At 49.5% G+C, this 24,081-nt stretch overlaps 1 protein-coding gene across 1 annotated transcript in view; it reads right to left on the reverse strand.

Annotated features, from left to right (window-relative positions):
* Positions 1-24,081, reverse strand: part of SLC24A3 (solute carrier family 24 member 3) — a gene marked incomplete at both ends in the record, with an annotated part of 161,261 nt that overhangs the window by 126,425 nt on the left and 10,755 nt on the right. Inside the window, one exon of the mRNA XM_082480186.1 lies at positions 5,734-5,871. Coding sequence (XP_082336312.1) covers positions 5,734-5,871 — 138 coding nt within the window. The remainder of the gene's footprint in view (positions 1-5,733; positions 5,872-24,081) is intronic.

The raw sequence follows: 24,081 nt of genomic DNA on the forward strand, positions 1-24,081 counted from the left end.
GCAATATTGGGCACCAAAACCATTTCAACCTAGGTGAGGAGCAGGGGGGAGGAAGGGCAGAGAGAAAGGGACGTGGCCACTATCTGCCCGTAGAGCGCACAAAGGCGACAGCCGGCTGCAACGGAGCGTCCGTGGCTCGGAGCAGTCCTGGCTCCCGAGCCCCAGCCTCGGCGGAGGGACGGCCCTTTCCAGGGCGTGAGCAATCCGCTCCCATCGGGCAGGAGAGGATTACTCGTTCCTCTTCCCTCTCAGCCTTCGCCCAAGAGGAATCGCGCTCCTGGCTTCTGGCAAGCCCCCTCTTTTCGCAGGGGAGGGTGGAAAAGAGCGATCGGCAGGCAGGAGCGGAGCGTGGGAGCAGAAGTTCGAGCAAATTTCTGTCAAATTCACAAAACTGTTACGGCTGAGGGAGGGAAGAATGTCTTTTTTATATTCCTCGAGGACATCTTGTTACTAAACTTACAGTAATTTATTTTTCTAATGTTTCCACAAGTTAAAGCAAGGTTTTGCAATGTGCTAGGCAGAAACAAATTTTTACTTTCCCTTTTGCTAGGAAAAAAATTAATTTTGCTTGAGGGAAAGCAATTTTTTTTTTTTTTTTAATTTCATTTTGGTTCAGACAGGAGAGAAAAAGACAAGAAGAAAAAAAAAATCACTCCTTACATAGCATATTATATCTGTGTGTGAAGAAGGCTTTCCTGAACTTGGCAGTGGTGGAGCAAGAGCAGTCTTGCTCTGCCAGCAGCTATTTCTAGCACCTTTCCAGAGGAATTCCAGAGGAATTTTGTTTTCTACGTCTTCCCATTTCCCATCTACAAGACCAGTCCACTAAAGCAAAACCCAGGCTTGTAAAGATACCACTTCTTGCATCTTACAGAGGCAAAAAGCAGAAGGATGCTCAGAAAGGCAAGAGTCCAAGCCTGGCACCGTATCCTCAGGTACAAAGGCCAGGGGGCGAGAAGTCCATGTCACCTACGGACCATCACCCTCCATACCCAAATATCAAGGCTCCACTAAAAGAACGAGCACGTCTTACTCATTTAACTGCTGCGTCCTCTCCAGCCTTGATGCGAATGGGTATCAGTCCCACAACTCAGACTGCTACCCAGATACACGTATCCCCAAGCGCTGATGGACAGTGCCGTTGTACACGCGGAAGCAGGAACATGAGCTGGAATCTCAGGACAACTCCACTCATTAAAACACTTCAACGTTTGAGTATTTCGTTTAATATACCTTGTTTCTAGCCCACAAGCCCATCTCAGACTATGCTACAGTTTTGAGATCTGCTTGGCACTTCCGCCACTGCCGTGATCTCCTGTGGGGTTATATCTTGACAATGCCGATAATTGACCAAAAGAAGATGACACACAACTCGGAGAAAACCAAGGAGCGTTGGAAGCCCTGAATTTCATCCTGCTGAAGTGAGTTTTACGGCTGCATAAGTGCACCAACTGCTCCAGCGCTCCCATCTCCCATCTGCTGAAAGGCTGAAGGTCTGTTGGGCAGGGACTCTCCTGCTACACCTCCTCTTCTACCACTAGCAACGTGTTTATAGGTAAGGATGCGGGTCTCATGCACCGCGTGTGTTCTCTGAACGTCATTCTGGGCATGACAACCTAGACCACCGAAACCTGAGCACATGCATAAGTCTCTGAGGGTGAAGAGACGGTTTCCCTTCCAGCACTGAGACAGCTGCTACCGTTTTGGCTGAAAACTGCCTGCTCGGGCTGCGCTTCAGCACATCCCCACCCCAGGGTGAGTTCAAGGAAAGAGGACTGCACTGCTCTGTTTTAACACCGACCAAACGCCGCTCTCGAGATGACGCATCAACCAGGAGAGCACTTACCGGCACCGCCAGCCTGCCTGCGCCGGCACCAAGGCACAGGCGCGAGACTCCTCTCCCGCAGCGATAGGAAGAAGGTTCAACAACAGACCGCCTTCTCCTCTCCTTCTGCGCTCAGGGCACGTCACGCACCGGGCAGAGCTCGGTCACCAAGCTGTTCACCGAGAAACCCGCGGCCGTCGTGGTAGTCTCACCGCCCGGGTACGCAAAGCAGAGGGGACCAAGCGTTCAACGGGGAAGAGATTGGCAAGCGCAACTTCACAGGAGGCGCTTTGGGTTTTGGGGGTTAAGGTTAGTGGTTCAACACAAAAAGGGCTCTAAAGAAAGGGTAACAAGAATAAGCAGGCTGGGAGAGTTACCTACTTCATAGCCAAGTGCTACCAATTACATTATCATAATCTATGACTCACTGGAGAAATACGGATAAAAGGGAAAGTTGCTTTTGAAATAAGAGGAGGAAATGTAAGAAATAATTGCATAAAAACTTCTTTGGCTGTTTAAATTAAACACTTTTGTGCCCGAGGGTTTAAATGAATATACCAAGATCTTCTAGTTTCTGCAGTAATCACGTATTTCCTGCTATTACTGATAATGACTTTAAAACGGCACACTCAAGCAGGGCTGTTATTTTATTTGCAGCCTTTGCGAGGCAGAAGCGGCAACCGAGCACGTGGGAAGCGGTAACACCGCGGGAGGAACACGATGACAGCTTGTCAGAGGAAACATATGTCAGTCTAGTGAGGAGCTAACGAGGGGTGGCACCGGGACCTCAGCGTGCCACAACCAAGCAGCCTCTAACATCAATTTCTAGACACATTACGTCCCATCCTGACGCAGCCTGTGAGCTTGTCACCTTCATGACAGCTGATAAACCCAGCCTGAATTAACTGCAAGTTTCTCCGACTTTCTCTCGTGCAAACCTAGCTCTGAATTTGGGAGCCCACGGACCTGACCCAAAGCTCAACGCTACATCAGCTTAAGCCTCTCTGTTGGCGTCCAGTGGGTGAGTCACATTTCTGAAGAGGACTAGGTGGTTAAGTGATACTTCGCCTGAAGCAACACGAATATTTCTCACCGTCTTTTGTATTAGCCAAAACCGTTTGCCAAACCCAGCCCCAAACCAACAAGTGCTTTAGTTAAACAGTATCACTCTTTTGTGAAAAACCTCTGTCCAATTTTTTTGTCTACCCCTAGTTCCACACATCCTTCACATGGATACAAGGGCAAGAGGACGGCAGGAGAGGCCAGAAGAACATCTGCTGCATGACAGCACAGCCAGATACTCCCATGAAGGGCCACCAAGAGGGATCCAAGAGGGATGCGCTAAGCACATATGATTACAGGACTGGAAAATAAGGGAACAGGAGACATGAGACCAGAGGCTCTTCAGAAAATAAAGTTTGTTTTTTTTTTTTTTGTTTGTTTGTTTTTTTGTTGTTGCTGAGCATCGGCTCGCAACTGCTTCCAGAGCCACTCACGGAGCTGAACCCTAACCAAGGCGTGCACAACAGCTAACCTACTCCGGCGGCGCCGAGAGGGCAAGGGAGCTGGAAAGAAGGTTACCATGTCATCATCGCATCAGCTACGAGCCACGTTGAACAGATTTTCAAAAGGGAATGCAGTCTCTTATTTGCTGCCCCTGATAGAGAAGCAGCCATCTTCCAGATGGAGCCTTGCAAGATTTATTTCCGAGTGCCATACCGCAGGGCTCAAAACTCCCCCGGGGGGTTCAGCGCACCAGGGCTACCTAGTACAGAACAAGCAGCACGTTTTAAAGGTTACTGCTCAAAAAGACCACACTGTCAGTCCAATTGCAACAGTTTCAAAGTGGAAAATTACAAAAGGACCAAAATACAGTTAAAAAAAACAACAACAACAAGGTCTTTAGGCTGGATTCTGTCTATTTCACCCCTTTAACATTTCTACAATGTATGTTTCAAAGGAAAAGTGAGCAAAAAACCCACTATTTGCAGCAGTTCTGATGATAAAATGCTACTAGATAGCCCACTGGATAAACCATTAGAAAATAAAAATAGCAGTTCACAAATGTCACGCCAGGCTTTCAAATGAGCCTGAAAATACACCTGCAGTTAAAGAAAAAAGATCTTTCCTTTAGCATGTAAAAACGTGTTTACTGCCAACAGACTACAAAAGCCAAGAGTCGCAAAAAAAACCCCACAAAACGCTTCAAAATGAGGCATTTTATTTCCCTCCCCCAACAGATGAGGTGAAACCGCGTTTTTAAACGCTCCCTTCTGCCTATAGCTGTAGGTGTTCATACAGTTTAATTTTGGAAGTAGGCAGGAAAAAGAATTGTCTTCTCAGGCAGCAGTTTCCCACCAGTGCTCAGCAAAGGGAAGGAGAAGGTGCTTTCCTATAGGTGACTTGACTTGGTGAAGGCAGCAGAAATCGCTGAGGCTGGTGGGACAGCAGGTGCTGATGTACCGAGCGCGGTAGGGGAAGGATTAGTACAGATGCTGGTGTGAGGGTGTAAGACTGGGTCTGCACTACACAGGAAATACGCAAACAAGTTAAAAAACGGAGTAAGAAGAATTTTTGCACTAGTTTTTGCTGTCTAAAAAAAGACAATAATCATCCATCTGTCCAGAAGTGTTATTAAGGATTACAGCGGAGGAAAAATTATAGGCAGAGAAGTGCAGCAAGAACCATATTTGTTAGAATTTCTCTTGGGGCACATAACCTACATAAGTCCTGAAAAACGAAGAAACACCTTTCCTTTCCCTTCCCCTGACTTTGAGGAAACGGCATCCAAGCTCTACTGTGAAAGGAAGAGGGGAGGAAAAAAAAAAAAAAAAAAAGAGAAAGGACTGAACAGCTTATAAAGCCTCCTGTTTTGATAGCGATATATTACGATGGCTTCTATTTAGGAAGAAATAAAAACGATGTAATCAATTGGATGCAAATTGAAGACTCCCCATCTTTGTTCTTTTTTTGTATTGTCCATTGAAAGTTTTTTTGTACAGGGTTGCAAGCGATTTGTCCTTGTAACTACAGGAGAGGAAACTGCCCCTCTAAATAGAGGGGGGGGGGGGGGATATCTTTCAGAACAAGGACAAGAAGTTGACAAAAAGCCCCGAACAGCTCGGGGAAGGCAAGTTCAAAAAAAGCACATCAGCTCATCTCCTACAGTTGAATACCCACCCGACCCAACCTGCCTCAATCCCGGCTGCGGGGGGACCCCTGAGGGAGGGGACACGCAAAGCATGTGAAGACAGCCGCCGTGTTTGCGCCCGCCTTCCCCAAAAGCTCCTGAATACGTCAAGCAACTTCAACAAAATATAACGGAGCACCAGTTTCAATGACATTAAGTCCCCACAAGTTTCATAAAGACGGGAGTGAACGAGACGGCCCTGCTAAGGTCCCTCCCTGAGGGAAAAGCTCCATTATGAACTGAGCCTTATTTTTCATTAGGTCAACCCAACCTCCAGCTACAGAAGACTAAGTTTCTTTGGGTCCACTGCTGGTGGAAGCACTTGTACTAAATACATGACTATCTACTAATTTCTCAGATAATCATCGTACTGGCGCCCGTCATGACTATGTACACCCCCCCACTAGAACGGCGTGCAATGTTTAGGCAAGACCCACAGAAGACATGCTTCTTACGATCTCAGGGCTTGGCTATTAGTGTATATCAAACACTGCCTTGGTACTCCAGCTGACAGCAGGTCCTCCTCCTAACCCTGGTTGCTGAGGGAGTTCGCAATACCCATACGGTGCACACATACAAGGAAAACAACAAGCACGTTTATCGACTTACACATTAGTAAGTACAAGTTTTCGGCAGAAAAGATGATACCAATACAGCCATCTGGAGATAGGAAAGCCAACTGGAAGACCAAGGAGCTGGAAGCAACATTCATTCCTACCTGGTTCAGTGCAATTTCTGACGTACGGCTGCCCCCCACCCTCTGGGACGTCAGTCGTGTTCTCCTCATTCGCTTGCAGCAGCTGTCTCCCACTCCATTTGTCACTGCTTTCCACAGAATAGCTCAGGGCATCATAACCTAAAGGAAAAGAGCAGTAGACACATGAGACTGCGCAGGAAAGGCAACTCCTGATTCTCTTCCCGAGTGCTTGAGGTAGCCAAAACATTTGCGTTTCAAACCCAGTGTCCCTTGGGTTAGAAACACGGCTGTTGCTAATCCCACTGGAAAGGTACGCTGCCTTTAGCTCCACGTCCCAGCTAGTCCCAAAAACATTAAGAGTCAGGTTCATTCCTCCACAACTTCAAAGGTTTGTACCAGAAGAGCACCTACGGTTTCATAAGAAGTTGTAAGCTTCAATCAGTTTAAAAGGGGAGTACCATCCACCGTTTTGGTTTAAAAACAAAAACAAACAAACAACCCCCCCCCCCCCAAACCATCACACACAACAAAAAAATAAACAACCCAAAACCCAAACAAACAACCCCCAAACCTCAACTTATTACTTCTGCAGTCATTTCACTGCTGTTAAGTGCCAGCAAAACTGTTGAATTTTGCACATGCTTATACAACATCTACGCCATTTCTGCTTAGGATTACAATGCCAATTTGCTGCCGAATGAGGCCTCAGAAACACAGCGTTTGACACAAAAGTTACGTAGGCTTCTTTGTAAATCAACAAAACGCTAGCAGGCGCTAGGCAAGCTGCGCCCCAGGAGAGCGCGAGGTTCCTGGGGACGGCAAGGGCAGAGCTCGGCAACCCGCCGCGGGGCCAGGGAGCAGCAGCGGGGAGGCTGCACCAAAGCGGGGGCGCCCCGAGGCACAGGAGCAATCGCCATCTCCAAATTACATGTTGTAATGCGAGTCTGAAGAGTTATTTTCACCAACGCGGTCAATAGGGATCCATCTCGGTATCTTGGGCCCCAGTCCGACGACATCGGTGGAAAGGCTCCCGAAGGTGTTCACCGCGGGCCGGGCAGCAGCTCTTCAACGCCTTCGGAAGTGTTCATTTATAAACATGACATCTACAGCTTCCTTCAGGTTCTGCTCGCGCAGCACAAAGCAACTGATGGAAATGCCTTTCTGAGAGTACAGCCGTATTCATTCTCAAAACGGTTCTTCTTAAGCCCAACTGCGCTGTGATTTCCACCCAACACCACCTCACCGAAGCCGGAGGTGCCTCCAAGTCACTGCAGTGGCCCTCCCGACTTCCAGTCTATAAACATCAGGTGCATGTACTTCATATAAAATTGAAAAAAAAGTGGGATAAACCCCAGTCTGGCAGGAGTTAACTATTTTAGATCCAGGGGTCCGAGGGTACTCCTTACCGTGCCGTGCCCTCCTAACAGGAACAGTATGCAGATTCACTGACTTCTCGTTTTTTCCAACACCAGCCATATTGCTACCGCTCACCAACTTATCTGCTGGCAAGACCCACACCTGATCGCGAAGCAGCTGCGCACCGTCAAACCAAATTTCAGTGCTACGCGATTGCTGTTGAGAATACCACAAAAATCCCCAATACTGTCTTCCTGGGCCATCAAACAAGAATCCCCACCTGGAAGGCAAGGAAGTAGCAGAGAGTAATAAAATAAGGATATTGAAGTGGCACATCTTCGACTCTACGGAGGAACGAAAGTAGCCAGCACCCCGGCTTTGCCGCTGAGAGGCCACAAGGAACCAAGAAGTGAACATCGAGAAGCGAGTGGAGGCAGCGATAACTGGGCAAGAAACACACCGAAAAGTCGACTCACTGGGTACCAAAACCAGTTTGCTTGCAATAAACACGAAGACGCATTATACCAACCCCCCCCGGCTCCCATCAGCGCATCAAACGGCAGTTGTTCTGTAGCTGCTTCGTCCCCCAACCTCACGGACTGGTCCCAGCCGCTCACTCGCAAGGCACGGGGTGGTTTCAGGTACGGGTATGCTGCAGGTAACCCTACAAAAAGGTAACACGTTACTTGATCTCATCGCTTCTCGCTCTTTCCTTGCTTTACTCCCGCCTTCGGCTTTGCCTCGGTGCCGCTAAGTTAAACTGGCCCATTTCCTCGATATTCTTGGCGCAATGCTGGTCAGCCGTGGACATGCCACACCTGCCCAATTAGCTGAAAGCATGTGCTCATGTGTCAGTTCCACGCATCTTATGTAGTTTTAGATTCAAGGGAGGAAGAAAAAAAACTTATTTTTTTAAGCGGCCAAGGCACCCACTTCAAGAAGGCACACGCACCGAATCAGCTATCTTGCAACAGAGACCTTGAGCCCACCTAATAAAAACCAGCATTTGGGACAGGTTTCCACCCACCCATCTATCTTCTTTCCACCGAGCAGAATACAGGCTCTCTCACAAGGACTTTGCTCCTCAAGTGCCTGTCACTGATATTGTCCGTGGTCTTTCTCCTGTACGCGCTCAGGTCGCGGCAGGGCCTGGCTGTCCTGCCCACCAGGAAGACCGTGCAGTTGCTCATCAAACATCTAGGGCGTTTTGAGGCCACTAGGAAACGACAAGCTTTATTCCATGCACGGAATTCACAGCACTGGGGGCCCGTGCAGAGGCTGGAGTCTGCACCCAATGCCTGAAGCTTCAAAACCACCTTCAAAACTGAACTATTCCCAGTTTTGTCCAGCACTTTGGAGACAGATCGCAAGCAAAGAGCAGTGGAACGGAGATTCAGATCTTGGGGCAATGTCTCAGAGGGTGCCGAAGGATAAAGTAAAAGGTTCTCCGCAGGTCCCAACCCTTTCATTAGGTTTTCTGACACATCCCGTTGAGGGCGGTGGTCAACCTCTCTCATCGTAGTCTGCTCAGGGCAGCTCCCGTGCCATGCTGCCAGCCGGGAGGCAATGCCGGGGAAGGGGCTGCCTGTAGAAATTCGCACCCCAGGCCAATGGCGGTGACTGGGACCAACGCCCCCAAGACAGGCAGGAGTCAGCCTGCGTACATGTTTGGGGGAAGAACCACAGCGGCACGGGCAGCCTTAAGCACCCCTGTTTTCTATGCAAAAAAGTGCTTAACTTGGTAAATTAAGTATCAGCATTTGAAGCTTCGAGCACTTTGTGCTTGCTATGCTTTGCAAACTTTAGAGGATGCTGTTTGTTTAGGCTGTGAGCACAGGTAAGAGCTTAGGCCGCGAGTTAAACATATACAAACACCACTGACAGAAGCGGACTGCGTTTCTCAGAAGGAGCACATGCAATAACGCAACGTAAGGCATCTCCCGTAATAATACATACACTCCGGCAATCTGAGCTAAGCGCTTTCAGTTCCACCTACAAGCTGTTTTCAAAGCCGAGGCTCTTCTCCGAGCAGCCGATGTTTCCCTGTGCATCGCCGCATGGAGGAAAGGCAAGAGGGAGAACCTGCAAAGACTGCAATGGCCCAGAAGTTCCTACAGAAACCTCTCCCGCGGCCTCCCCACCCACAACGCCTTTCTCTCTCCAACTGCAAACTTCTCCAAGCGAGGGGTAGAGAAGAAGAAAGTCATTTGAGGTGACTTTGGAAGGGGAGAAGCTTAATTTGGCAACAAAAGTGTTTATAAAGGCTACATTCAGCATTCACGCAAATCAGCGTAAATAGCAGCAGAACTGGTCCACAGCTGAACATGATGGGATGGCTGTGACTTACACCAGTAAAAGCTCTCCTCCAGTAACTCCAGGTTTAAGCAGGGTCAGCTGTCCCCACGGCAGGACTCACAACCCGCTAACCCCCAAATCCCACCTTGGGTATCTCCACTCTAAACCACGTTTGGCTCAACAGAGCAATCGAAAATACAAGTTCTAGATGAAAGGAGACGCTTTCTTCAAAGGTTTGGCCTTCCAAGGATTTCACTGTGAAAACAGGGACCCATCCAGATTTTAACCTTGCTAACAAGGATGTTGTATGACAATTAAATGGGGTCCACGTTTCCCCGCTTGCTGGCACCAGCCCCCCTGTGGCATGGCTGGAGGCAGCTCGACACCTGCCCTACGGGCACAGGCCGCGCTTCTATCAGCCCTTGCAGAAAACAACTCAGAAACTTGGATTCATGTTTTGGCAGTGAAAGAGGAACCAACCGGCAGCTGCAGTTTAACCTTTGACACGTGTCTGCCTACATACCAGGGCCCTCACCCACCCCATTGGAGGCAGGTGGCACCACCATTTTGGCCTGGCAGCACCTCTCCCTGCTTCAGGAGGCAGAACCACCACCACCACCACCAAGTGCTGCGGCACCCGGCACCAGGGACATCACCTTGGCCGTAGCATCCCACCACGACAGGGCTGCGTGAACACCATGCCACCACCACCACAGCCAAGTGGACAGACCCACTCTGGCTTCCATGGCCCCTTCCAGTCTACACTGGCGAGATCCATCCTTGGGTTGCCACAACACCTGCAGCAGGAGCACCAGCACCTCGGGCTCACTGGTGGGAAAGGCACAAGGATGTTCTGATCTATAAATATTACACAACCACATCCCCAGGACAGTTTCGAAAAGGCAGATGCAACAATCAGAAATTCTCTTCAAGCAAAAAAAATAATCTTTTGCAACACGTGCTTTTGGCTTCTCATTTCTGACTGTATTGTACAATCCTTTATTCCCCTGTTTTAAGGCAAAACTTATGCCGACTTGAAGCTTCACATCAGCTGCCAAAGGCTGCGGGGCCAGAGCCCTTATGTCACTAAACCAGGGTCCCATCCTTTGATTGCAACATGCACTAAATCACAGCCAGCAAAACATAGAACAAAAATCTGATATTCCACAGAGGGGCTATGAGAAGGGCAAGGAATAAGCAAAACTCTTCTTTCCAAGGGAAAGCAGGAAAGTTTATAAAAAGAAAGCCAACAGTTTTCTTTCTGAAAACACAGTTATTCGGAATTGGGTGATTTTTAATGGGAAACATGTCACAGCCACTTTTTTCATTTTCTCAGCAGAGGTAAAGACTACTAAACACCTTGCATTAGCTACAGGGTCATTTTTTTCAGGCCAGCATATAGATTAGACATTTTTTCTTATTAATGGTTTAGCTGCTGGCTTTATAATAAAATAATACTGTGACATCTAAAAACTTCACTACAATAAAGAGTTTTTCCAAAGCTGAGTACCATAACATACTTCAAAGTGGGTGAATTATTTTTTTTAAGCACTGAATGTCGCCACAAGGTATTTTCCACAACTCCAACTAACCAGCACCAGTTCTACATGACAGACTGTGAATGCAGGTTCTGGAGAGCTTCCTCCCAGAGATATTCCCATGGACAAAAAGTCATTTTTTTTCCCTGTCTTTGTGCCTGTACTGCATTTCATAATACAAATAAGACAATGCATTTCCACTGGCCGTGTCTCTTTAAATAAGACCGGGAACACATTAGCGTGTGTTTGCTGGGAGCTCCTGCTCCTGCCAAGTCGGGACGGCACTCTGGAGAGAACAGGCTCTCTAGCAAGACTGCTGATCTGTTCTACTTATGATCGTGAAAATGAACTAGAGTGGAAAGAAGAACTGATCAAATTGCTCAGAACTTCTGAAAACTCTTGTGTGTGACCCAGATCTCCACGTGGGAACTCAAGAGCTCCTTACGCTATTACAGATGGCTCTGGCTGGAGTTTACAACTTACAGCACCACAGAAACACAGCTAAACACATCCTGATCCCACACTTTCCAGCGTGAAGAATACTACTTTATAACGCCGTACAACACACCGATGTTTCCCAATTGCACACTGATCTCAGAATCATAGAATGGTTTAGGTTGGAAGGGACCTTGAAGACCATCTCGTTCCAACCCCCCTGCCATGGGCAGGGACACCTCCCACCAGCCCAGGTTGCCCAAGGCCACGTCCAGCCTGGCCTTGAACACCTCCAGGGATGGGGCCTCAACAGCCTCTCTGGGCACCCTGCGCCAGTGCCTCACCACCCTCAAAGGGAAAAACTTCTTCCTAATGTTCAATCTGAACCTGCCCTCTTCCAGTTTAAAGCCATTCCCCCACGTCCTATTGCTACGTGCCCCAGTAAAAAGCCCTTCCCCGGCTCTCCTGTAGCGTATTTATTTTCAGTGTCGAGGCACAGGAACCCCAACGAGCCAGAAACGCGGCAGGACCTTGGAGGAGATATCCAGCTTCTAGTGGGGACAAAGCAACCTGGCGTGAAGCTCAGGGTCCACCCGTGCTCCTGCGGGATGGGGAGAGCGGGCAGGCCTTGGCACAGCTAGCCAACGTGCCTTAAGACAACCGAACGAGACAAAACCACCCAAACTCACCTCTAGAAGGCGGGATACAGGTTAGGGGAGACAATGATTTCTACACTGATGTGAAGTTGGCTGTCTTGCACTCAGCCACGTGGCTCCTCAGCAAAGACTACTTCCACCCAGGTTTACTTAACGCGCTTACACAGGTGAAGAAAACCCTTTTTACATCTTTTTTTTTTTTTTTTTATCGCGATAACAACGAGCGAAGCTTCCCCCTTCATTAGGGTTGTTCCTTATTTCTGGTCCAGCAGCAATGAGTGGCTCTAGACGGGGGGACACACCACCCTGCACGGCACCATACGCACGCAGCCCCTGCCCCGTTGGCTGCACTGGCCAAGTGCGCGACTAGAAAAACCGCAAGCTCTTGCTAACCACGAGGCCAAGCATTTAACGCGTACATACAGCCTCTCCTCCAAGCGTATGCCATCACATGAGGGAGACAGACTTCTTCGCCTCTTTCTCTCCAGGCTGCTGATGAAGAAACAAACACCCCCCACATCCCCATCACTGAGATCGGAAGGTTACTTCACGAACCTGGCCGCGAAGCCACCAGATCACTTCATCCAAGCCTCCAAAAACATCCGTTACCCCATAACTAGTGAAAAAGAACAAAAAGAAAGCTAAGAGGAGATGAGTGGCTAAAGTCTCGAGGTTTGCTAAGGAAAGGTCATGGGTCAGACTGGTGTACGGCAGTAACTCAACGCGAGCGTACCGCAGCCCTTCTCGTCCAAGACGGGGTTGACTCGGTGGACGAGACAACTTCAGATTAATAGAGGGGGATTAAAAAAAATCCCCAGACATGATGTTCAGCCGGGGGAAAGCGGGCTAACTCCTTGAACTTCGGGGCAGAAACTGATTAACAGCAGCGAAGGATTTGGCGCAATAATGCCGAAGCGCCGGGACGCAACGAAGATGGAAGGTGCTCGTGCGCAGCGAGCTGGAGCAACGACGAGCTGGCAGGCCAGAGGCTGGCCCAGCCGAAGGGACGCATCTGTCGCCACGGCCTTTCACAAGCATCACGCGTTGCTGCTAACAGCTTCGCAGAGCTGGCACGTATCCTCGCCTCTCGCTGACAATCAGCTGCTTTCTATGCAAACTGCTAGGTCCTGCCGGCCAAAGCCCAAACCAGCACAGCTCTTCTGAAACACGCCTGCCCTCCCTCCTCCTTCGCCCGTCCCTTTTATCCATTGTTTGGATGGTGGCGATTTTGGAGGACTGGTTTCACACACACCCCGTTCCAACCAGCTGAATTACCTCCCTTCCCCCTGAAAATTTTCCTACAGTGAATACAACAGGGAAATATTTCTGGGGAAGAAATAATAATAATAATAAAAAAAAAAAATAAAGCTGGAACAACCAAGCACAAGCTCCCACGTTAAGCCAGCGCCAGAAGCGGGGAGCAGTGGAGCGGTTGCCTCAAGACAGACCAGGCAAATCCTCTGGGCAGAGCGAGACGCAGCTAAATTAACTGTAGCATCGCTCCGGAGCTGCCCTTCCACCACCCCCGTGGCTGGTGGCCCCCAGACCTGCAGGGAAGCATCCAGTCGGCCCCCGCACGCAGGTTTCTCCCAGCGCAATCAGATCTGCCGCAGATTGTCACAGCGTAATCTGAGCTCGGGATTGCATAAGCATTTCATAAATGGATTATCTTTCTTTGTAGGCTGATTTGGGAGATGCTTTCCTTTCAAAATCAGCAGCAGTGAAGGCCATAAATAGAGCATCCTCGGGGGAAAAAAGGAAAGAAAAAAAAAAAAAAACAAAACCCAGAAACCCTATACCTGGTTTTGAAGAGCAGCCTGATCCTTACATCCCATTTCAAAACTGTGTTTCTACACATACCAACGTGCACGGGAAGGTGCAGAAGGGCTGGGGAAGTGCCCTGGCGACCCACCACCACTGTTAATTCTTGTATAACATGCGTGGGGCACAGAGACCGAAGCCAAGTCACAGGCACCAAATAAAGAGGAGAGGGTCCCAGCACCCAAAGGCCTCCAAACTTAACTAGACGTCAGAGCAGGAGAAGACGCGGGTGCAGAGCAGAGCGGCAGTGTGCTCGAGGACGACCGCAGGCAGGACGGCGAGCAGCACGGCAGGAGGAACGGCAGGACCGGGTACCAGCAGTTCTGCGCTCCCACAACGCCTGGCCCCGGCATCCGCCAGCCAGACAAGGGCAGCAGCCAAGGAAGAGACCTCACAGCCCTGCAAACAGTAATGAGAGAGGGGACCTGAAGGTCCCGGAGCAACCAGGCACTACAAAGTATCTTAATGGTGAGCATGACTCGTCAGAGCACCAGGACATCCGCCAGGTGAGGCAGGACACACGACGGGAGACACGGCTGGACAGAACGCCCAGACGGATTCCCTGCTGCTGAGCAGCACCCGGCCCTGTGCCCACAGACCTCCTTCTCCTCACCAGCTTCGCAAATCCCCACGGAAAAAGTCCAGTGGCCTTGGCAGGTGAAGAGTTGGGGGACTTCTCCCACCCCAGCTCTTGTAATTCGTTTCTCAAGACTTGGTCCCCAGCCAACAGCCGTTAAGCTCAGTGACTACATTCACCCTACGTGCCCCACACCTTCTCCAGGGGACCAACGCTCTGCAGCCCACCAGCACTTCTCACCTTGCTGCCCAGTTGGTACTGGTGCAGAGCACAGCTCCCAGACCTTCCCAGCTGAGCTGCCTCCTCCTCCTCCTCCTCAGCGCACCCCTCCCACAGACTGCTTTCCTATCGGCCCCTCCATACAGACCCATCCACCACCGACAGCCTTCTGCAGCCTTGTGCCCCCATCCCTCAGCCGTCTCCCACCTCCATAGAAATTCTGTAAAAGGGAGGCAGAGAGAACAATTTTGGTCAAACGAAGCGCTTCCGCTTTTTCAGTTCATCAGTACACAGTGACCCAAGTGCCAGCCACCAAAAAACAAACCCGCAAAACTTCACGACAACAATAAGAAGAGAGTAGCGCCAATGCCACGTGGCCCCACAACTAGAAGATACGTCAGGGACAGAGGAGGGACAGGTTCAACCCCTCCCCTGGTAACTGGGGGCAGGAACGATTTCCCCATGGAAGCTGCTCCTCTGGGAAAAGTCGTTAAGTTTTAGCTGGAGCAGAGAGCGGTGCCCAGCCATCTTCCACCCAGGCAAAGTGTCCGTCGCCCGCTGTGAAGTCGCTCCCCGGCCTTCTCTGCCCTCGTTATTTGTTGAGGCAGGGCTGAGGAGCTCCAGGGGACACCCCACCGCTCCGCGTGGCTTCACCTCTCTGCTGACAGGCAAGGCAGCAATGTCTGAATCTAAGCTCCTGCACAGCCAAAAAGGGGCAGAAACAAAGCCTAAATTCTCACCCCCACCCCCAGTATCCTCCTCCCCCATTTATTACAGTTTTTCTGTGTTACCAGCAGCAGAAAAAAAAAAAAAGGGGGGGGGGGGGCAACCAGCGCCCAACCCCCAGACACAATTATATCCCAAATGCCTCTCACTCTTTGCTACAGAAGTAAATGCAACCTTGATTAAAGATCCAGCCTGGTCTTAGAGGAGGCTCTCAGGCCTGGAAGGATGACCTACAAGTTCTCCCACCAGCAGTGACCACACAGATAGTCTTTATCCAAACCTATCCTCCTCTCTACCAGTTTGAAGACCACTTCAGAGACATCAGAGAAGCTGACTCTCTGCCCAGAAACCTGTCCCAACCTCAAACACACCACACAGCACCACAAAATACTGCCTCTGTACCCCTCTTCCCTCACGTGCACCCTCAGAGGAACGAGTCAGAAGACCAGGTACCCATCCGAGAACACCACAGCCTCCGCACTCCCATGCGCCCACCATCTCGGCTCCCGGTCCTCCCCACCAAGCCAGACTCCCCCACTCCTCCAGGCAGAGGCTCACCAGCTCTCTCCCCCAGCAAAGAGCACAGGAGCCCACCAAGGGTCCCAAGAAGCTTCTGTCCCTCCCAGGCATCACGGGGACTCACGAGCAACGACTGGGAGCAACGCTCTGAAGGCGGCCCAGCTGCTGGCTGGGAAGGCAGGGCACGCTCTGAAGGTCAGACAGCTCTACAGCACATCGTGAAGAACAGCAAAAAAAAAAAAAAAAAAGAAAAAAATGTGACTTTGGGCTTATTTTAACTCTGAAAAGCTACCTACTGTCTGAAGGTGAAATTTCCACATGCGTTCCACTCGAGTCTTCCTCTGCTCCCACCCTGAAGGCAAAGAAAACTCGACCATCAGGCAGTGCTTCCTAGAAACCCAGGCAGGGCAGTGATGGCTCATCAGGCCTTCAGTCACTTCAGGTGGTGGTCCTGCCCAGCCCGAGGCCGGCGCCACCCCACCAACCTCTACACAGGCACCCGGGAACGAGGAGCAACACGCAAACACCCTTCGCCCGGATTTAAGAGACTGAAGTTTAATTCCCACTCCGCCACGAACTTGATGTCACCTTAACCAAACGCTCACTGTCTCTGTCACCGCTTTCATCCTCCACCTGCGTCAGCTCTGCACAAGGCCCGTTTATCCCTATATTTTTGCTTCATTCTTAGCAGGAGGGAGACGCAACGCCTAACCGCCCCACGGCGCAGGCGGTACGGCTGAGGAAGGCATTGCCGTAACGGGGAGGGCAGGCTGAAATCCAGATGCGCCGCGAGGCAAACTAAGAGTCTTGCTGTTAGGGACTCGGGCCTCTTCTCACGCTCACCAGTTAAACGGCGATAGAGCAGTTGCTTTTTTCTTCCCCCCTAACCCGCAGCGTCCCTTGTCACCGCTGAAAAAGCGGCGAGGACCAGGGCTCACCGCACGAGGACCATCGGAGGCGACGGAGCGACGTGCTGCCAGTGCCTCGGAGCCCTCGCCCTTGTCCTTGTCCTTCTTCACTTCCTTCGAGAATTGAGAAGTCTCCCCAAAACTGATTTTAAGGAACTGTTTATACAGACCGCACGCGTTCCCATTTTACCTGTCTTTACATTTCCCCCGAAGTGACAGATAAAGCCAAAAGCAATAGTGGTTTTGCCTGAAGGAGAGCAGAGTAGAAATTAACTGGAAAAGTCTCTTTCATTAACAAGAAAGTATGGAAGAAGATTGTTTTTTCTCCGCATTTATGAGCTCTGTGACATTTTATGTTCTTACAAAACAGGCGCTTTGATACAGGTTTTTATTTACAAATAAACGGGAGTTGTTTTTTTTTTTAAAAAAAAAAACCAACCCAACCATTAAAAAGCTAGTTCCACTAGTTCTCCAGGTCAGTAAAACACCTCTGCCGCAGACCAACCGTAAGGCATAACTCATCTTTTCGGCAGTGCGCAGACCCCGTGAGGACCCAGGGATTTCTGCATGCACTTTTCCACCGTCCTGAACAGTGCTGGTTTTAGGCTTAGTTAATGGAAGATAAAATTTCCTGTTCACTGTCTTGGGCCAAAAATTGTCATCGGATACGTGATTATTCCAGGCTTCCTTGATCATTCGCTACCAGTTTGGGCAGAAAGTTGTTTTCTGCATTATTCATATCAGCTTGACCATTACATTGACCGTTCCCTCCTTCTTGCTTTACACAGGAGTACAAAAGGAACAGTTTAGCACTTGGTAAAAAGTATCACTTTTTAATTCTCCCTATCGTGCCTCCTGCGGTTCAGCTCCTCTCTAAACCCAACAGCGTTTTTCTTCTTACGATAATCTTTTCACGCCTTTAACAATTTTCATGCTTTTTCCTTGGACTTTCCTCTATGCCCCGGCTTAAACCACACGGGACACTCAAGGTGACAGTTTCCCACTGATCTATAGAGCAGCACTCAGTATTTTTAGCCCGATTCTCTACTTTCATTTCTCAGGGGTATCTTAACTCTGCTGCTGGCACTCTCATTTCATTAACATTTCACCTGGTACAAATGGAAGGTCTGGACGCCGTTGATACTATCTCTGCTGCTTGGCAGCTGCCGACTGCCAGGCGTGATTTCCACTGCTTCCCTGGCAACGTACATCCTTCCTGACAGAGCTGCTGCCCGTTTCTGCTGCGCTGTGACGGTCCAAAAATGGGACAATCTCCTGGCGCCGATCATCAAACTCCGCTTTTGCCTCCCACTGCTTCTGTGGCTGTTGCAGAGGTGCATTTCGGGGGTCGATAAAGCAGCATCCTTTGCATTGCCCTGCTGCAGATGGCAGGACTTCCCCCCCCGCCCCCCTAATAAATAGAGAGGAAGTTTTCAGAGGTGTAAAAGGAAGATGGGCAAGAAATCCTCCCTCCCTAAGACGTCCTCAGGGCAGCTCCTTTCTGTGATCCAAGCTCCTTCCCAAGCATCCCCTCTCAGCCACGCTCCCTGCAAGAGACGCTGGGCAATCCCGAAGCGCGTCCACTCTTTCCTTTTTCTGCATTTCACCAAAACTCTCTCCGAGCTACCTTCTTGTGTCATCAACCTCCTCCACTCAATGTACCAAGCCTTCCCGCGCCTGGCAAACCAAAAGCGCCGTTCAAAATCTCCCCAGGCCACTGTTCAAAACACGGACTTGGGATGGAGCGGTGAAACCAACAGAAAAGGTCCCTCTGACTTCGGAGCAGAAGCAAAGAAGCAAAGGAGAAGAATCGCGGTAATAAGGCTGTGGTTGCACCACAGGTCATCCCAGGCTACCATACCAAATTCAAGCATCACAATTTTCGTTCTTCATGGTAGACAGCAAGGAAAAAAAGGGCAACAATGTATTAAAAAAAAAAAAAAAAAAAGTCATTTTCCATCAGTAACCGTTACTTTTTATACAGTTCCAAAATCCTGTGGCTGCTTGAACCTGGAAATCAAGACCTTACGTGGCTGAAAAAGCAGTAACTGAGATCCTCACTGTTACCAAACAGATCCTTGTTTCTTGGAAGGCTCGGGTAGCGTATTGCAGTGAGAACGTAGTTCTCCGGAGGAGATATTTACCTGTTAAAAGGCAGTGAAACTGAGTTGCATTCCAAACCCATTTGACAGGGGCAAATACTTGGGGCTTGATTGGGTTTTGGTTGGTTGGGGTTTGTTTTTTTTCCTTAGGAGCTGAACCTTCACTGTTCCTTCCCCACCATTTACGTATTTCTCTCCTGATTCTGAGCTGACACGGTGGGAGGAAAGACGGTTTTGGGTCAGCTGAAATGTTTCAGTCAACCCGGAATAAAGTATTTTATTTTGGTTTGGTTTGTCCTCTTTTACACTTTTAGCTAAATATAAATTCTGCAGGATTAAAATTAGCCTGAAAATACCATAAAGACACGCTGGGAAAAGGAACTCGCGCCCAGCCAGGCTCAGGGTCGCAACTTCGGCCTCTGCAGCACAGCGGTGGGGCTGCAGAAGCTGGAAGGCTGGAGCCGGCTGCCCCGAAGGACACATCCCTTGGGGGGCCGGGAAGGAGCAAGCGGCCAGAACCGGAACGCATCTGAGAAACGCACAAAGAATAGGAGTGGAGCCGGTTCCTTCGGTGAACGTGACCCTCCCGTGGATGATGGGTGGAACAGGCCTGCTGTGTCCCTCCAGCGAGCTGGGTGTTGCAAGCACTAAAAAGAAGCCACCCCTTTCAGGAAAGGAAAAAAAAAGGAAAAAGGAAAAAAAAAAAGAAAAAGGAAAAAGGAAAAAAAAAAGAAAAAGGAAAAAGGAAAAAAAAAAAGAAAAAGGAAAAAGGAAAAAAAAAAAGAAAAAGGAAAAAGGAAAAAAAAAAAGAAAAAGGAAAAAGGAAAAAAAAAGAAAAAGGAAAAAAAAAAGAAAAAGGAAAAAAAAGAAAAGGGAAAAAAAAAGAAAAAAAAAAAGAAAAAGAAAAAGGAAAAAAAAGACTGCCATAGGCACTGGCTCCCAGTCTGGTATCTAAACACCGGAACGCTCTGATGATAGGGAAGCCATCACAGAAGAGCAGAAGAGGGTTTTCCCCCCCCCATGCTTTTCACCACAAAAGATAAAGAAAAAAAAAATAATGGATCTCGCAAAAAATAAACAAGCAAGAGGGAAAAGGGAGCTTTTGTGTCCAATTTCAATCCAAACATGTTTTCCAAGTTAAAAGACTATTTCTCCCTTCCCTTTGCCTTACAACCCTCTTCCCCTTGTGTTTCCCTGCAACTACACTACAGAAATCCACAACTGTTATTTGTTTAATCATTATTATTTACTGCTTCCATAGTGCTGGAAACGTGCTAGGCACTTTGCAACACGGAGACAAGGTCTCAGCCCCAGGGAACACACCGGCTGTGGTATTTAACTCCACCGTACGATACCGAGTCCGGTTTCGCTCCCTAAAAGCACTCTTTATGCGCTATGCAATTCAGGAAAACTCGCCGATAGCCAGACAAGGAAACACCAAGCAGGAAACCCCACCGAGAGACCAGGAGAGATAGGCAGGAGGGCAGGCTGGACTTCTGCAACCCTCACAAATCTCCGCGGCCTCACACTAAGGTGGCGCATTTAACCACCCGCGACACCGGCACGGGTAAAATCGTGGTGCGGCTAGTGTAAGAACGGGGCATAAAACGTAATTAAATGCGGTTTTTTGTATCTGTTAGAAAACCCAGGGGACTCGACTTTTATCACGGGGCAGCGGCGGGCCTCGTAACTGATGCTGTGCCTTCTGCCCTACGAAACTGTATTCCCTACACTAATGCATCTCCTTCGTTCCCCGTGCGCGGGGCTAAAATCAACCCCAGCTAGCAAGAGCCACCCGAAGAACCACAACGAGGAACTCGAGACACGCTGCGAAGGCTGGTGCCCCACACACAGCGGTTTAGACATTTCAGGGCGCTCGCGCTCCATCACTCAACCCTGTTCTCTGCCACGGGCGAGCCCGCGGATTTGGGCTGGAGCCGTGACGACAAGCTAGCCGCAGGCAAATGGGCTCCAAGAGCCGGAGGGAACGTGCATCGAGCGTCCTCTGGGAAAGCCTGGTTCTTCTACAAAGTGGGCAGAAGCACAAGGCTTCCTACGCCACTAGATCAGCGACTCCGTCTTAAGAAAATGAGCAAAGCAGCAGTTCCAACAAACCTTCCCGGTGCCTCCTCTCTATACCAACCCGCAACGTTATCCCTTCTCGCCAGTTCTCCAGCCAACAACCGTCTCCCTACAACTCCCGTGAACTGTACCTACCAAGGGTCCCAGCTGCACGCGCTCGGACTGATCTACGTGTCACTGAGCCGGGTTGAAAGTTACCTTAGCGACATAGAGCGTTTTCCCTATGGGACCCACTTAATTAAATATTGAAAGAGCTATTACCTTTCAGGGATGCCTGTGCACCGGCTCTGTCCATTATTTATAACATAATGTATTCATTATGCATTTTATCCCATGCTCCTATCTGCTGATCTCATAACGGGCCCTTAAAACCAATTTAAAGCAATTAATCCTACCTTAATTACAGACAAATATATATAGAAGCCCCAGGACATCTCTCTCTCCTATTTATTAGAAGCAAGTAAACATATCTAGACATACATCCAGTAATCGGAAAAAGAGAGGGACGAAGCCCACCAGCCGTGGGCATCACAGAACTGGAGACGGGCACGTTTTAATCAGCCACAGTAGAATCGCCAGCTTCCCCTGCCCGGAAAAAAAGTCAGTCCTGCTGCGGCTTCCCTCCCACAACAGGTCCTTCTAATAAAACTGCACCACTGGCCGCTGCCTCCTCTACTCTCTATCAGAGGGGTGCTACAAGCCCAGGCTCATCACACCAAAATACCTCGGGTTTTCCCGCCTCCCGCAGTCCTCCTAACCTCAGATCACCGGCACAGCCATTTTCCCAGTCAACAGGTGTCACCACTGAGCCATCTCAGGTTGTCCCTCGTCTTTTCCTCCCCCCGTCCCTCACTCCTGCCCACAAATTTGGCTGCAAAGCCCAAGCTCACCTTCGCACTTGGGTGCTGGCCCCCCGCCGCCCCTGGGGAGGATGGGCGCACTGTAGCGGGGAGAACACAGCTGGTGTCCTCCTCCTTCGATTCCGCTCTGTACCACTGCTTTTCACAGTCCCACTCGAGGAAATCAGCTGTGGGACTCCCTCCAGCGAGAACCAGGCCGTTCAGCCTTGTGCATCTCTGCTGGCGGACCTTGCACTTTCAGGCGGTCCTCCTATTCTCTCTCCCACAGCCATACCAACGCGATGGCTATTCAGAAAAACTTTATTTTCAAGGGTTGGGGGAAAAAAAAAAAAGGGCAGGGTGGAGAAAAGGAAAAGAATCTCTAGACACGACGAGTAAGCACCTTGTAAATTCCTACATTTCGGCTTGTGTAGGAAACAGGCTCCATCACGTTGGAAACACTAGTTTCAGCTCTTTTCTGAAGAGCCCTGGAAAGGTACAGGGAAAAAAATAATACCATAACTATTAATACTCATAGAATGGTTTAGGCCGGAACGGAGCTTGAAGATCATCTCGTTCCACCCCCTGCCCCGGGCAGGGACACCTCCCCCCAGCCCAGGTTGCTCCCAGCCCCGTCCAACCCGGCCTTGAACACCTCCAGGGATGGGGCAGCCACAGCTTCTCGGGGCACCCTGCGCCAGGGGCTCACCGCCCGCACAGGGAAAAATTTCTTCCTGACATCTAAACTAAATCTCCCTCTTCCAGTTTAAAGCCATTGCCCCTCGTCCTATCACTACATGCCCTTATAAAAAGTCCCTCTCCAGCTTTCCCGTAGAGGTGTGCTGCAAGCCACTGATGCCAGCCTGAGCAAAGAGACCTGAAGGACTAACTCCAGACGGCCAGAGCTAAACCAGCCCTGTCTTTTCTGGTCTTTCCCTTCCCCGCACGGAGAAAACAGTGCAAGGAGGACAGCGGTTGATGATGCCATCTCAACATTCAGAAACACACAAAGCAAAGAAGAAGAAACACGTCATGCCCATCCTTGAAAAGAATTTAATGAAGACCCCTTTCCAAAACCAAATGAGGACTCAAAGAATAGGCTCTATCACCCTTGAAATCAACACAGAAAACTGTCGTTGTCTTCAACAGGTTTTAGACTGGCCCTTAAACATACTCTCGGGGTGACATTAGCACATGAACCTTGTGAAACATCTTGAAGGAGGTTTTCTGTACTAAGCCTTGACTGAAGTTTGTAGAGACTCCTTTTCACATCACCGAAAAGGCAGCCTGTCCCTACAAGCACACGATGCAGATGCACTCCCTGTCCAAACTGCTCCCTACACCCTCAACCTTCCTGCTGAAAAGGACAGACACAAGCCCGACCTGGTACCAGTCACGAGCAGCACAGGAGCACCTCAGCCCTTCTCCTCCGAGAAATCAGCCTGCCTCAGCTCAACTCAGTCCTCCACTCACATTGAGGAAGGGCATCTTTCTAGTAAAATCCCAAACTGGAACTTTCGGAAGTATTTTAAGGAAATAAAAAATACTATGGGGGGGGGGAAAGAAGTTTCTATTTTTAACCAGAGATCCTGGCCCAAAAGGGTAGCACTCCACATCATACCAGAATCAAGTGTTTGACGCTGTCCTTTCTTTATAAGGCTTTAAGAACGGCAGGACCCTCCAAGAAGCGGTATGCACTCTTTATTTACCCTGAAGTGAGACTCTGCAGACCCGGGTTTAATTCACTGCTCTGCTATTAGCCCGTGAGGTGACCTTGGACAAGTTGTTCTGGCCAGATTCTCAGCTGGTGTCAGCTGGCACCGTGCCACCAAAGTCAATTTAAACAATTTGAGACTCCGGCCCTACAGTCCTCGGGTCCTCAGCCTCCCTATCCAAACAGCACTGCCAACCGGCGCGCAGCCCTGCTCCCGAGATGCTTCGGAAACGTGCCCGTAAGTGACAGGTAGTGGGACTAACGGAACTCCTGCTTCCCTCGGAAAAATACAAGTTTTTCGCTAAAATGAAACAAAAAGCCTTTGTTTTTTTTTTTTTTTTTTTTTAAAAAAACAGTCTTATGATCAAGGCTTTAAAAACAAAAGCAGCAATGCTGCCGTTTCATTTTACAGTCTGCTGTGCGTTAGCTGATGCAAAATCCCTAGGGATTTTAACTTTAGCACACAGTAATGGGTGGTGACTGATAGGGGTTTTTTTTTCATTCTTCCCCTTTTAAGTTTCATTATCTTTCCAAAAGCTTCTCAAATTTCTCTTCCAACTTGCTTTCATCACCAGTGGCATG

The sequence above is a fragment of the Vanellus vanellus genome (genome assembly GCF_965231255.1).
Source record: "Vanellus vanellus genome assembly, chromosome: 3".
NCBI lineage: Eukaryota > Metazoa > Chordata > Aves > Charadriiformes > Charadriidae > Vanellus > Vanellus vanellus.